The 14,806-nt window shown below is 41.8% G+C and overlaps 2 protein-coding genes and 1 long non-coding RNA gene across 5 annotated transcripts; all 3 read left to right on the top strand.

Annotated features, from left to right (window-relative positions):
• The first annotated feature begins 872 nt into the window (after positions 1-872).
• Positions 873-6,913, top strand: LOC112875645 (pumilio homolog 23). Of its 3 annotated transcripts, none has more exons than XM_025939572.1 (11): positions 873-1,076; positions 1,379-1,743; positions 1,866-2,229; positions 2,297-2,602; positions 2,674-2,838; positions 3,038-3,181; positions 3,744-3,863; positions 3,955-4,134; positions 4,558-4,706; positions 5,888-6,070; positions 6,194-6,913. In XM_025939572.1, exons 2-11 carry the CDS (start codon positions 1,406-1,408, stop codon positions 6,720-6,722), a joined length of 2,478 nt encoding a protein of 825 aa, XP_025795357.1. In that variant the 5' UTR covers positions 873-1,076; positions 1,379-1,405; the 3' UTR covers positions 6,723-6,913. The 3 variants fall into 3 exon arrangements, with proteins under 3 accessions (XP_025795357.1, XP_025795358.1, XP_025795356.1); XM_025939573.1 differs by having other exon boundaries at positions 874-1,076; positions 1,427-1,743; XM_025939571.1 differs by having other exon boundaries at positions 874-1,076; positions 1,374-1,743.
• Positions 6,914-7,711: 798 nt separating this feature from the next.
• On the top strand, positions 7,712-8,716 carry LOC112877896. The gene is made up of 2 exons (XM_025942272.1): positions 7,712-7,961; positions 8,142-8,716. The coding sequence occupies exons 1-2, from the start codon at positions 7,902-7,904 to the stop codon at positions 8,526-8,528; spliced, it is 447 nt and encodes a 148-aa protein (XP_025798057.1). The 5' UTR covers positions 7,712-7,901; the 3' UTR covers positions 8,529-8,716.
• Positions 8,717-9,765: 1,049 nt separating this feature from the next.
• Positions 9,766-10,959, top strand: LOC112877032. Its single transcript, XR_003225426.1, has 3 exons — positions 9,766-10,138; positions 10,269-10,326; positions 10,450-10,959. It is a non-coding gene; the product is annotated as an uncharacterized LOC112877032 (long non-coding RNA).
• The last annotated feature ends 3,847 nt before the right edge of the window (positions 10,960-14,806 follow it).

Here is a 14,806-nt window from a genome sequence, read left to right as displayed (position 1 = left end):
ACACTTCACACGCAATCGACCGGGGTTACATTCACCTAGAACTCAACAATATCTTTAGCAAATTTTACAATAACTTTCTCTTCCGAGCAGCGTTGATCTAGCAAGGGTGAATATACTTATGGTTAGTACTTAGTATCTAGAAAGTATATTAAGAAATAAATAACATAAAAGGCCAAATAAGGATTACAGCTGCCCGACTGACTAATAACTTATTAGAAATCTAATTACTATAATATAAATATGTTCCAACCCAAATTTATGATAAAGAGATAAGCAACAATAAAGTAAGGCCGGATTAATTAAATAACTGAAATAAAGCACGAATTCCAATTAATATTATGTGAGAGTCCAAGTTGCTTTTGACCGTGAGCACGGCTGGTATATCAGTTTTACACTCTACAGAGGTTGTACGTCTTTATTCACAAGTCGTGTTACCTGTCACGCGGTGTCAGGCACTATCATACACTTTCGAGGCATGACTGCATGAGTACATTATGAGATTTTCATGAAAAGTCCCAAATAAGTAGTAGCCTGCTAAAATTTCAGCCGCTGGGCGAGTGAAAGCCTGACGAGTGGGATACTGTGAAGGGAAGATAAGCTTAATTTTGACAATAATTATTTTCAATTCTTTCAGTTTTACTTATATCCTGATGATAATTATTTTCAATTCTGTTAATTTTATTTATAGTATAGTATAGAATATCTGCAGTAGATGAGCCTGTTCTAAGTCGAGCTCGAATCTTGGTGAGTATCACGAGCCGAGTTCGAGTTTGGCTGTAGCCTGTAGGCTCGGCCGGATCTCAGGGTCACTCAGATCGACCTCGGCTCTAGGCTCTGCGTGCTATCGAACTCCAGCTCGAGGTGGCAGGCTCGCTCGAGCTCGGCTCATTGACAGCCCTCTCCAGTCTCTCCCCTCAGGGCCTCAGGTTCATCTCTGTTCTTAAACCCTTTCCCTTCTCTGACTCTCTCCTCCCTTGCTCTTCCTTGTTCCTTCCCTGGCGGCGCCGACTGGGCAAGCGGCGGCGCCATTCGTCACGTCTTCGCCCAGCCCTTTGCCGGCGACGAGCATCCGCCAGGTATGCCCGCCCCTTCTCTTTCATTCTGCTGTGCGAGACGGAACAACCCAAACCCTAACGAAGCTATTTGTATTCGGATCTGATCCAATTCGATTTCGTTTGCAAAAATTATGGACCGTAGGATTCTTGCTCCTAGTTTCTTAGTAGGAATCAGAATCACCTTTGCGTCATGCTGCTTAGGGTAGCTAGCCTCTCTTGCTATGTGTACTGCAGTATGCGGCCCCTTTCTCTTGTGTTATGGGCTTATTGCTACTTTCAGAATGCTTATTCTGCTTCATCGCATATGGTTCGTTTCAGAATAGTTAGTTGCTGCAAAGTGTTCATGAGCAATGGTTTGTGTTGGTTCGAAGGCAATTAGCCCCAAGGGAAGCAGACAAAACGGCTTCATAGATGGAGGTTCAGATGATAGCTCACCTAAGAATAGGGGAAGGAAGGATAAGGGTGAGAAGCCCAGGAAAGGGGGACATGGTTCGAGTAAAGGACCTTTTCCAGGGAAACCTCAGCATGGGAAGGTTAAGAAGCAGAGGAGGAGCGATGATGGGAAGAAAGGGAAAGGGCGAGGAAAGGACCATTCAGGAAGCTCCGTGGTGATGAATCCTGGGGATCTCAAGAATCAGGATGCACTGCCGTCCTCCAACACATCAAAGCCGGTGCAAAACATTCTTAGGTATGATAGTGCTTTCTAAATGTATCTGTTCCTTTTAGTTGTAAAGATGGTGGCACAATGTTTATGTATGAAGATGCTATAAGTGCTAAGAGGCTTCTTTTCTGATGCTCAACAATTTGTAGGAAAAGAGTTGATCCTGAAACTGCAAAGTACTTTATGGAGATCTCAAATCTCTTTGATAACAAGGAGATTGATCTGGATGAGCGCTCAACTATATGCGCTAATGCCTTGGAAGAAACAAGAGGAAAAGAGCTTGAACTTGCTACCGATGCTGTTATAAGCCACACCTTGCAGCTTCTTGTAGAAGGCTGTGAGCTAGAGCAGTTATGCACCTTCCTCCGCAATTGCATCGGGTCCTTTCTGGTAATTGCCATGGATAAAAATGGGTCACATGTGGCAGAAGCAGCTCTCAAGTCACTTGCAACACATCTCGAAGATGAGACCTCCAGGATCATGATAGAAGAGATACTGAACAAGATATGCAAGGTACTCTTTTTTTTTATGGGCAATATATTTTCTTGCGATGGAACTTGTATTTGAGTCGTTGTTTCAGGTTATTGCTGCAGATGCTGCTAATGTGATGTCCAGCTGCTATGGTTCACATGTTCTTCGCACGCTGCTATGTCTTTGTAAGGGTGTTCCGTTGGAGTCACTGCAAGACTTCCACACCACTAAGAGATCTGCTGTTCTAGCTGAGCGGTTGAGTTGTGGTACAAATCAATCTGGTGGACATGGTCCAAAGAATTTTGAAAATGGTTTCTCAGACATGTTTAAGTCTTTTGTCAGAGAGATGCTACATAATGCAAAGGCTGACATTGCAAACTTACGAATTGACAAGAACAGTAGCCTTGTTTTACAGGTTAGTTACATTACACAGAATATAGTTCTGAATTTTCCTTAATAGGTATATCTTAACATATCATTCTGCAGACTGCACTGAAACTATCCTCTGGTGATGATAACGAGTTGTATCATATAATATCAATACTTCTTGGTTATGATGAAGATGATACTGTAGAGAAGAGAGATTACAGTGAAAGAAAGGAGGAAATTGTGGCATTACTTGAAGAAAGTGCTTATAGCCATCTCCTAGAGGTATTCTTTTGAGATTTCTCATATGGTGCTTGCATTTGCCTATACTGAAGACTTGTCTGCATCATTCTTTTCTTTCTTGCCTTCTGTTTTATTTTCTTTATGTGGGGTAACTTGAATAACTAGGAAGTGGTGGCTGAATCCTGATCATGATGCGATTTGGTATGTAGAATAATACTTATTAGATGATAATGCCTCGCAGGTCATTGTGGAGGTTGCCCCGGAGGAATTGCGCAACGGTATGCTTGTAGGCACTCTTAGGGGTGCATTATTTGCAATCTCATCTCACCACTGTGGCAATTATGTTGTGCAAGCTTTGATATCATCAGCAAAAACCTCAGATCAGGTATACAGACTTGTGCAACTAGAAACCTAACCAAATGTTCTTTCAGCAAACTAATCTTCTGTGCTGATGTAAATGATATATTTCCTATTCACATTGCACTGAGACTGAGACATCGAGTTTTTTCAATAATTTATAAATCATTGTTCATGTTGAAAAATTGGAAGACATTATAACATATCTGCTTGCTTGGATATTATGACTGGTTAATATTAGTTCTTGACTGTTGATACTGAACATGCAACATGCACCCTTCAAACATGTAGCTGAGTGTGACATGCATTTGCTGACTGTGTACAATCTCTTGTCCGCAATTACCCCTTTTTGCAATAATCTGTTCTACAATTTCTTGATTGTAACTTCTGTACTATTTATTTTGGAGGGGATAGGTAACTTATTATGTGCTTATGTGATTGTGTGTCCTGAAATTATGCACTGAATGTGATTTTTGGTTTGAATAATTTCTTTTACTTGTTTACATTTCTTATTCCTATTGCCTATTGGATAATATTTTCCAATCCGAGATTTTCTTTATTTCATCTTGATAATACCTTTTTCCCTTCAGATGAATCAAATATGGGAGGAACTTGGTCCAAAAATTAAGGAATTGCTCGAGCTAGGAAAAACAGGGGTTGTAGCTTCCATCTTAGCGGCATGCCAGCGGCTTGAAACTTATCGCCTTGAGGTATTCATTTATGAACTTTTGGTTTCTAGATAATTATTCGAGAACTGGTTCTCACGAAATATATCTGATTTCTCTGGGTTATGAACTGCAGAGTTCTCAAGCTCTTTCTGCGGCATTAAGTTCAGATTCCGAGTCTCCTGACAGCATTGTCGCACATGTACTGTTTCTTGAGAACTACCTACGGGAGAGATCTTATTGGAAATGGCCTCTTGGTGCAAAGATGAGTGTCTTGGGCTGCTTGATGCTGCAATCGATTTTCCAATACCCACATGTATGTCGAAGTTGTTGCATTCTTTTTAAACCCCATTCCTCATCACTTCCGTGCCACATGGCAGCAATAAATCTCCAGTTTTATAGTGGCTGCTGCTGACTGCTCATTGTTCACCTATTTTTCAATTGTTTCTTTTTTGTCTCATTTGCTACTTCACTTTCCTTCCTAGCTTTTGGCCTATATGTTGCTGTAACAATGTCATCTTTCAATCATCACTTTAACCGTCTCTCTGACCTTGTTATTCTTAAGAGTGTAGTTGCTACTTCATTTCTTGAACAATTATATAGCAATATGTGACCTACTAGTCTATTATCTTTGGCTTTTATCTCTCTGACATCTTAACCAAATTGCTACCATCCTTAACCTAACATTATTGCAAGACCTAAGTGTCTAAAACCTTACTCCTGCATTCCCTTGCTACAGCAATATATTCGACCATATGTTGCAAGCTTGCTGGCTATGGAAGATGATCAGGTCCTCCAAATTTCCAAGGATTCAGGAGGTAGCCGTGTTCTTGAGGCTTTTCTAGGTTCAAGTGCCACAGCAAAGCGAAAATTTAAAGTATTTGGAAAGTAAGCCTAAACACCCCCATCTATTCAGAGACTGTTTCATAATTTTCCTAAAGTGTGTTCAGGTAATAGTGATCAACTTCATGTGATTTGTTATGCATTGCGTAACATGTGCATATTTCACTAGTTAAGTAAATGTTTGACGTGCATGAATAGTGCTATTATATTTCTTTTCACTTTTCTGCAGCAATCATGTAGGGACAGTAAAACTATAAAAGGTTTGGTTGAATGCTTAGTTCAAGTAGGCTAGGATAAAAAAGGAAGTTGTTTTCATGAAACTCAAATGTGCTCTGTGGAAATTACTTAGCCTATGCCTAAATATCAGTTTAAGCTAAATATTGTTTTCATCGAATGCTTCATACTATGCCTAAATATCAGTTTAAGCCAAATATTGTTTTCATCGGATGCTATCATAACCTGATATATAAAACATTTAAGGTTCTACTTCTGGAAGGCATACCAAAACACATTTGAAAAAATTCGACTAATAAAATCTTTTATACACATGGCCAGTAGATGAATTGTCTTTTTTTGTTATGCGTTCTCTGTATGAGTGGCTATGAATGGAAGTCTGCAACAGTATGGTACCCTGGGAATAAGCAGACAAGTAGGCTGCGTTTAGGGTGTGACAATCAAAGCCATCATGACTTAGGTTATTAGGTTAATGTGGAACTTAAAAGTGGCTAGAAAAAAAAGTTGGTGTGCTGAACTGCAATCTTCCCAACAGTGTGCCATTTTGTAGGAGCACTGTGGCTTATTTATTTGTGCTGTGTTAGATATTTAGTACATTCCTGGCTCCGGCTCTGGAACTGTAGAGCCACTGTGGCGGAGCCAATGAAATGCGGCTTTGGGTGCTTCTCCTGTCCCCCTGGCCAATATGCAAGTAGCTGGAGCTGTTTCTCCCTGGCACTACAGTATTGCACCGTTCCGCACGCTGAATCGGGAGCTGAAGCCAAGAGCGCAGAGCCCCACCAAAAGGGGCCTAATTTTTGTGTGAAGTCCTTGTTTGCTATTTGTTAAGCTAAAATATGTTGGCATCTGACAGAGTGAATAATTTCATTGCTTTAATCCGTTTTACTGCTGATGAACAGCTGTTTTTGACAGTGTGAAGGAAAAGCCAGACTTTACTTATATTATGTTTTCTAGACTAGTCTTCTTTTTTACCAGTATGTACTATCTGGCAGGTTGCAAAGTCATTATGGAGAGATTGCTATGAATCCTTCCGGCTCATTCTTAGTAGAGAAGTGCTTTACTGCCAGTAACTTTTCTCATAAGGAGGCTATAGTAGCAGAGCTGCTGGCTGTGCAATCCGAACTATCCAAAACAAGACATGGGTTCCACTTGCTAAAGAAGCTGGACGTTGATAGGTAAGTCAAAAATTCAATGTCCTCTGATGCATATTGTCAAATAGTCTATGCTATCAGTACAATATATTAAAAAGTTGTTTGGTCCTTATCATGCTAACCAATGTCGTGTCCTTTTCATCACAGATATGCTAGGCGACCTGAGCAGTGGAGGGCTAGTCAAACTTCAAAAGAAACAACTCACAGGCAGTTTGAGGTTGAATTTGGCTCTAACAGTAAATCTGTTGCGCAAAATTTCAAAGAGAAGTTCCCTTCTCAAAGTCCTGTGAAGAAACGTAAGCAGAAATCTGACAAAATTACTGAGGATGCCAGCAACAACAAACCAGATTTCTCTCAGAATGGAAACAGTAAGAAGCCAAAATCTGCCAAGGCAACTTCTGAGAAAGAATTCTTGAAGGACTCTGGCAAGAGGAAATCACCTGGTTTCCTCTCAGATAAACCAAGCCTCAAGAAACAAAAACATCACAGACCCACTTCTGGTAAACCAGACGCCAAGAGGTTTGTTCAAGGTAGTAGTGCTAGCATGCCGTTTGTCAAGAACACTGGCAAACCGAAACAGTCCATTGCGGACCTTGCTGATCTGGCTGGTAAGGAGCAGCTGTCTGCGTCTGAGGTCCGCAGATTGCTGAAGCCTGAAATGTCAGGCAAGAGCTAATCCTTCCAGGCCATGTAAGCAGGTGTAGGAAATTAGAAATGAGACTCTGATCTTTTGCCCCTGTTGTCGCAAATGTGATGCAGCAATTTCGTTTGCCATTTCCCCAACGTATTGCAATTTGCAAACTATGAGGTTTGACTCGGAATGAGTTTCTTGTGCATGTGACGAGACCGATTTCTTCTTTTGTTACATAGGTGCCAGTCCAGGTCAAGATTCTTCTGCAGATTTGGCCTCTTTTCTCTCGCGCGCTAGTGTTGCATACCTGAATTGTAATAGTACCAACTCTGTTTTTAAGTATATGATGTTTAAATCAAGCTAATTACTTCCTTTTTGAACTGATTAGCTTGTCTTAGACATTGTATCTTTTAAAATGGAGAAAGTATGTTACTGCAAAAATGCTAATAGGCCACCTAAGATATAGGAGAAGGCCATGTCACGGGTACAGTATAGATGCTAGATACCAAGACACTAATAAGGAGACAATAATCACAGTGGCTGCAACAAGCCATGCTCATCGATTCATCCAATGCGTTAAATCTGCAGGATCCGACTTGCCTGCTTCCTTCACATGTGCTTGTCTCAACTCAGATTCGCTGCACCCTGACAAAATGTTCAGCTGTCTCAAAAGATTCAGTCTACATGGCTTGCATGACCTAGGCCTTGGTCTTCATGCCGTCCTGCTGGAACTGTTCAAAATATGTTCTGTTTGCTAGTTCTAACCTTGTCATGGATTGAAACTGAAATAATAATAGTTTTTAGGTTTAGTTCCAGGTTAAGCCAGACACATAGGCAGTGTGCAGTGAACACCGACTCTCTGCCTGTGTGTCAAAACAATATGCCACAAATCTTTCGGATGAGGGAAAAAACCTCCCAAACGTTGCTATCAAGTGTACAAATTTTATCCAAGCGCAAGGGCAATTTTGTCTTTATGATAAGTTTGTAGCATCTTATTTAATGCCTGGCCTTTGTATTTACTGGGGCCATGCATTTCCAGTTCAGCCTGCCCTACAGCTGCAGCCAGTCAGACAGTCTGCTCAACTGCCAGCAGCCACTGACTACCTGAGCCATTGCTGCCAATGCGCTACTGAAGCTACTAAATACTAGGTGATCCATTGCCAAAGCCATGGCCTGCTCTTAGCTCCAACTAGCCTTGGTGATTTTTGTTTTCTGGTGGCCAAGATGACGAAGAAGAGCGGTTATGGGAGGGCTACGTGTGATGCTCACCATGACCAATCCAAGGTGACCATTCAGTGAAGTCATTCAGATTTCAGAAGTTCTGTAGATTCATGTGGCATTTTTGACCTCTGCTCTTGTTCATCATCTTCGTCAAACCTGAGCCATGCCGTCTCTTTTACAAATTCATATGCTCCATCTCCATCGCACGTCTGAACTCCGATGCATTTCTCGTGCGTGTCTCAGATCACGGGAGAAGCAAATCAGCAAAAGAAGCATGGACAGAGCAACGGTTCATCAGGGTACCAAGCTCCTGCGACTGCGAAGAGGAAGACGTGGAAGAAGTATCTGACGTTCCTGTCGATGTTCCACAACAAGATGAAGCACAAAAAGTCGGATACCAAGGCACCAAACGGCTTCAAGCAGAGGAGGAACACGAAGCGCTCGCCCAGTCCAGTGCTCCAAGAATGCAGCAACCTTGTCCGCGTTATCCAGCGGACGGCGGCAGATTGCTTCGCGGCGGCGGCGTCCGGCGCTGGTGATGAAGACGAGCTGCCTTGTTACATGCAGCTTGACCAGGTGAGCTACGGCGTGAAGAGGGAGGCCTTCGGACCGATCTACCTCGTCACATGATATTTGGTGGTTTCAGTGCTAACTGCTTCATCGTTCAGATGCCATGGCAATCTTCTTGCTTGCCAATCAAAACAAAGTTAGCAATTGAGTGATCTCCTGATTGAACCGAGAGTCATTCATTTGTCAATTCTTCTTTATTTTATTTGACTGCATAACCTCCTCAAGTAGTTTTGTTTGATCATTGCTTGACCGTCGCGTCCTCAAAAATTTGATTTACCATACGCGCTATACCCTTTTTCATGCCAATTTGCGTAACAACACCGTAATCTGGTTTGCTAAGGTGGAGAAATAGGCAGATCATTCATTGATTCTGGAATCAGTAAGTCGATTAGGCTACCCTAAGATCCAAACTATTTGCCTATATCTCGGTTTCCTTTGCCCTGCTCTGTTCAGGAAGCAGAGCAATGAGAAGTGCACAGATGATGTGCATGTGAATAGACAGTATTTGTCACATGAAAGTAGGCAAAGCGAGCAAGGCCAGCCTAGTTTCCCAGCACAGCAGAATGGAAGCGAGTAGCCAGAATGAAAAACAATAGTCCTACTGCTGGCCCTGTTGGTTACAAATACTTAGTGCAATTATCTACTTGATGAAGCGGTTAAGACTAGAGAACGAGAAATCAACGGCACTGTAAAGACAATAACCCAAAGAAAGCAGTGCGAAAGGTTAGATGTCTTCAAATGAAAAAGAAAGGATAATATGTTCAGAACTTGGTGAAACAAGCTTACACATAAAAAAAAGTTATCACAAGACCCTTGATTTCCTCATGCAAAACGATGAAGTTTGGTTGATAGGACTAATCCAGCCAGGCCAAACAGAGACAGTGATTGGTTGTCTGAACGAGCAGGCACCGATGCAACTTTTATACACGCTCATGCGCTCGCCGCGCTCGTGCGAGCCAAGCGCGGCAGAAACGGCCGATTTTCACGTTTCGTCAGAGCCTGGCTGCGGAGGGGCGTTTGCACGCCGAGAGCTTGGCCCGGTAGCAGATGCACGCAACCAAACTGCCACTCGCTGCATCCTCAGAACCTGGTTCAGCTAACTTGCAGGCGACCAATGGCCTTTGGTTGCCTGTACCGTCGTATGGGCCTGGCCCGCTGGGTGCAAAAGGCACTGCTCAGCCTGGCTCGCGGGGAACGGAAAAATTCCGCGTTTCTCGGCGGCCTGGCTCGCTCGATGCAACGCGCGTGCGGAGAGAGCGGCCCAGCGCGTGCTGGTGCGGATGCGCGGGAAGTTTCAGGATTACCGCTCGTATACGCGCCATCCCCTCCCTATCCCTTCGTTACTCTCACCGCGGCCGCCGCATTCTCGTTCATGCTCCTCTCCGTTCTCGGTTCTCTTTTCTACTGGTCGTCGATTGCTTCCTCTAATCTCTCCCTTCTCCTTCTTTCTTTATTCTGCAGTGGTAGATCTTTTATCGGTAACTAATATGTGCGCGGGAAACAGTCAAATGATTTCCCCTGATTTTTTTTGTTCCCCATCCCTTTCCCTCATCAGATCTTGCAATTGGATGCAAATTTCGTTTGATTCCTTGTTAGTTACGTCTAGATTCACTTTTCCTTCTCAAATTTGCACTGCAGGGATTGGATTCGTGTTCTTGCCTTGCCCCTAGGTAAAAAGGATTGTTTTTGCTGTGATTTCAATTTGTGCTTGTTTGTCTTTCTGTTGAGTCCGATAAAAAATCTTGATGTTTTCTTGTGTAGATTTGCTCCCTCACTAATTCTCCACTCCTGAATTTGCAGCACTGCTGCCGGTGGTAACAAGAAATCCACTTCCCCTTCTCTGAATTTTGACCGTTCTGTATGCATTCTCTCTGAGTAAATCTAGAAAAATTCTCGCATCTAATTTTATTCATGTTATTAGATTGTATCCTTCCATAGCATTGTTTGATTAATTTTTAAATGTGTTTGCAAATACTAGAAGATGCCCAAGGAGATTGTGGAGGTTGTCATAGGTGGGATCTGGTTGCTCTGAAGTTGTAGCTACCTCAGAGGAACGTTGATATCGTGATACCGTTCAATAGGCATCCAACGGCAACACACAGGAAGCAGCGTTGCTCTGGTTTGGCCCAAAATCGTGATGTCCGGCCTGCTTGCTAAGGCCCATTTGCGGATGAATCTGAGAGGTAAAACAAATGCGCGAGACTGACGGGGAAAGGCGCCAGAGCGACAAAAACGGCGCGAGACCGACGGAAAAGAACGGGAGGAGCGTCTGACCGTCACCTCGCCGGACGCCTCGCCGAACCCACCGGCTCACTGTAATTTTCCTCACGGCTCACTGTAATTGATCAATTTGTCCGTCGATATTTTACCGTAAAATCCATCAAGGCATATCTTCAAGATGGTAAGATGTAGGTAGTGTGTCGCCGATATCAGAAACACAAAAGTACAAGGAACACAAAGTCCAGACAGGTTTGGGTCACTGAGAGCGTAATACTCTGCGTCCTATGTGGTGGTTTGTATTGCGTTAGTTGTTGATATGTTTGGAGGGTGTCTCTGCCCGTCCTTATATAGTTTGGGTTATATGAAAATCCTAGCAAGATACGAGCTCAGGAGTGCTATCCGAGTACTTTTTTCAGATAGTTTCCTTCTGTTCCGACTAGTTCTACTACGATACGAGTAGTTCTGCTGCGGTACGAGTAGTTACAACTGATATAGGGCGTGGGCTATATCCCATCCCTTATCCTAGAATATATACAACATGTGCGCAGTCTCGTGGCCCGGGTCTGACAAGCCCCCGAACTCTTCATAGTCGAGTACTGTAGACTTTCGAGTACTTCTGAAGGCATCTTCGAGTTCTCCCGAACTCCATCTTAAAGGTGTCTTGCGAGTACTTCCTTATCTACATCGAGGCTGCGAGGTGCTCACGCCCCGAGTAGTTGTCAAGTTTTTTTTACATGGGGTGCGATTAAATTCGTACTCTACATGGAGTAGCCCCGAGCCTTAAGTTGAATCGAAGAATCAGGCCGAAGGTCAAATTAGCCTTGAATATTTTATCCTTATTTTCCAAAAGATTTGAAAAATAAGTCGCTGATCACACGTGTCCCGCAGCCCCTGAACCTTGAATCCAAATCCCCAAGGTTTTGGAAAAAAAAAAGATCCAAAGAATCGTGGCATGCAATATATGATGGTAAGGATTTGATGGTTAAGATGGGTAAATTAGTTCAGAAATTCAAAAACCGCTTTTTCGGAATGAATTCCCTAAAGAAATGGTTAAACAAATAACTTTTTCAAACAGTACCCTAAATTACCGCTCAAATCAAACCTTTTTTCTCGAGTCAATGGCTAGATAAGACCTCTGGGTTAAAAATTTGAACAACCCCTATTTTGGCATAAAATTCCTAAAATAATGGTTAAACAATTATCTTCCGAAGATAAATCTTCAAAAGTCTCTTAAATCGGGTTCTTCTACGAATCTTCCGAATAGTTTTGCGACGTTCAGCCTCTGAATGTGAAAGCTTAAACGATCCGCTGAAAGTACGCTGAATGCCCTATCGAGTCCAGCCCCTGAGCCTGAAAGCTAGAGGAGTCGTGGTTGCTGACGGTGCGTAAAACTAGTCGGGAACCAGTAAACACAGTGTTGTGGGAGCGAGGCCCCTTCAGTAAACTACGCGTAGTACTAGTAGAGAACTAGTAAACGGAGTAGTACTGGAAGTATGGTAGTGAGGCCCCTTCAGTAAACTAGTCGAGAATCAGTAAACGGAGTATTACTAGAAGTATGGGAGCGAGGCCCCTTCACTGAACTACAGGTAGTACTAGTCGAGAACTAGTAAACGGAGTATTTCTGGAAGTGTGGGAGCAATGCTCCTTCAGTAAACTACGCGTAGTACTAATCGAGAACCAGTAAACGGAGTAGTACTGAAAGCATGGGAACAAGATCCCTTCACTAAATGACACATAGTACTAGTCGGAAACCAGTAAACGGAGTATTACTGGAAGTATGAGAGCAAGACCCCTTATTCAAGTTAGAGAATGAGGTACTAATATTTCCTACACATGGAGAAATTATCACAAATGTAGTGAAGATGCATGCTTTTACAAGTTGGGGTCTAATAACACTATAACAGTCTGCAATTGTTACCCAGGTTGGTAGCTCGAAGATGGCGCGGTGTTGCCGCCCCTAGGGTTTTCTAGTATAGGTATAGAATTCACGGATTGTTGACTCAACTGTAATAAGATGTTGAAGCACGTTCAAAGTGAGCGATTGGTGGGCTGAATTTAATAGGATTTAAAGTTATATAACTTAATCATCTTCGGTAGATATATAGTGAGACAGTGAGTCCTCTCAGCCTATTGTCGGAAAAGAAAAGAAATATTAGGGTAATAATTACAGATGGACTCCAACAACTAGGATATGGGAAAGGTTGTGCACGAAACAAGAAGTGATAGTTTCATCATTGGATTAAGACCACTGAATTGCACCCGCTGGATGAGACGATTCGACATCTTATCTGCCAAGCTATATATAACAGATGGATCAATGTTTATAGATCTTTTCATTCGATCACAAATCATCAATTAATCAGTTTTATTGAAAAAAAAGTTATGGTGTTGATTTTTCCAACCATTATTTGTTTAACAATTTGATATTGCCTTCAATTTTATCCCCAAACCCTACTCTACATCTTTTATTTAATCGTTTGTCAATCCGCGTGTGACTCTTTCATAGGCTCATCACATTTTTTTAAGCCGGTTGATGGGCATATATCAAAATACTGTTGATTACAAAATGCAACGGCCATCAAATGTAACTTGGGAGTTACTAGGACAGAAAAACTACAACTAATTGGTAATACCGTAATAATAACACCAACAAATACTAAAGGAAACAAGAAGAATATGTAATTATACGCCTCGGCCCGTCGGCCTCCTTACTACATGCATGCACGCTCACACCTATGATAAAATACGCACACAACTCTACCACTGTAAGCATATTTGAAAACCGAACCGACAGATCTCAAGATCGATGAAATTACCGCAAACGCCTCACTATCGACCTACGCGCATGTATTGTTAAAATAATAATACCGATAAAATTTTGAAATAAATTCAAGAAAATACGAGTACACGTGTTAAGTCGAGAACTCATGGTATGGGCGGACATATTTCACCATAAGAAATCCGAGTAGGCTCTTTACTTCTTTGTAATACAACATGCAGCTCTTCTGCTGGTTCATTTTAAAAAAACGAGAAGAAAAATAAATTCCAAGAAGAGCAGCAGTGTGAAAATGTACCTCGTTGCCAACAACATCATATCAGCCACGCGTTTTTCTCGTTGCCAACAACATCTTCTCCACCTAATAATCCCGCGCGTGTATTTTCATTCCCTGCACGGCCAAGTTAACCAGCTATGCCAATCAATGAAGCCGGCCTACTAATCCGAAGCTAGCTAGCTTTATGTCAAAGACAAAGAATTAATACAGAGTGACATGTATGAGCACCATGACCACATGCGTGGATGTCTCTCAACTAACAGTTGCATCGATACATGACCTGGCACGTGTTAGGTGCTTTGCTCCTAATAATTGGCAGCCACGTCCATATGGACTAGCTACAGAACGGAAATGGTGACATGTCTCTGCTTTTGTTTGTTTTTCTTTATTTTTTAAAAAAGTGAAATGGTAGCAAAAGAATATTAAGTGAATAGTTGATGCCTCGGACCTCTTTATTGCTGTTCTAGCTAGAATATTTACAAGTGCAATACTATCTTTTTAATTTGGAGACAAAAAATTCATGGAGTTGTTCGATGCTTTTATGTGAAAATGGTCTGTTTATTTTTTTTCTTCGTGAGACATGTGAAAAGGTATTTGCATTTGTCATCAAAATATCAAATACAACATCCTCATATCACTATAATATTTATATATCTTTTTGCTAATTCAATGAGGAAATGTAGTAGTCTAGTGGGTTTTGTCTGTATCAGTATCCAAAAGCACAACAAGATAGTTTGAAGCCGGGAAATAGGATTATACTTGTTGGTAGAAGAGTTTGCTAGTGGTATATATGTTAATTCTTAAACTGCTTAGCATGTCTTTTTTTTCTTCTACATATATAAAAATCATATGCAAGGTTTTCATTAAATTCCTTGTATATATGAGGTAAATAATTTGCTCTCTTGAGTGGATGAATAATGTGTATATATATCACATTATCATTAACCTTTTGCAGTGCCTACCGGTCCAAATAAAACTTTCAATACAATTTTGATCGAGTTGCAGTTGGAGCACAATCGACATACAAATTATAAGTACCTTGCACTTGTTCAATTGCTTCTGAGT

Source organism: Panicum hallii, chromosome 9, assembly GCF_002211085.1.
Source record: "Panicum hallii strain FIL2 chromosome 9, PHallii_v3.1, whole genome shotgun sequence".
Classification (NCBI taxonomy): Eukaryota; Viridiplantae; Streptophyta; class Magnoliopsida; order Poales; family Poaceae; genus Panicum; species Panicum hallii.
The sequence above is the reverse complement of the archived record's forward strand: the minus strand, read 5'-3'. Positions and strand labels throughout refer to the sequence as shown.

Excerpts from the sequence above, each read along its gene's own strand:
- LOC112875645 (XM_025939572.1), top strand. The coding sequence starts at position 1,406 with ATGGTTTGTGTTGGTTCGAAGGCAATTAGCCCCAAGGGAAGCAGACAA. Across the intron at positions 1,744-1,865 it reads CCGGTGCAAAACATTCTTAG|GAAAAGAGTTGATCCTGAAA; the intron begins GTATGATAGTGC and ends AACAATTTGTAG. Across the intron at positions 4,707-5,887 it reads AAATTTAAAGTATTTGGAAA|GTTGCAAAGTCATTATGGAG; the intron begins GTAAGCCTAAAC and ends ACTATCTGGCAG.
- LOC112877896 (XM_025942272.1), top strand. The coding sequence starts at position 7,902 with ATGACGAAGAAGAGCGGTTATGGGAGGGCTACGTGTGATGCTCACCAT. Across the intron at positions 7,962-8,141 it reads CTCACCATGACCAATCCAAG|ATCACGGGAGAAGCAAATCA; the intron begins GTGACCATTCAG and ends TGCGTGTCTCAG.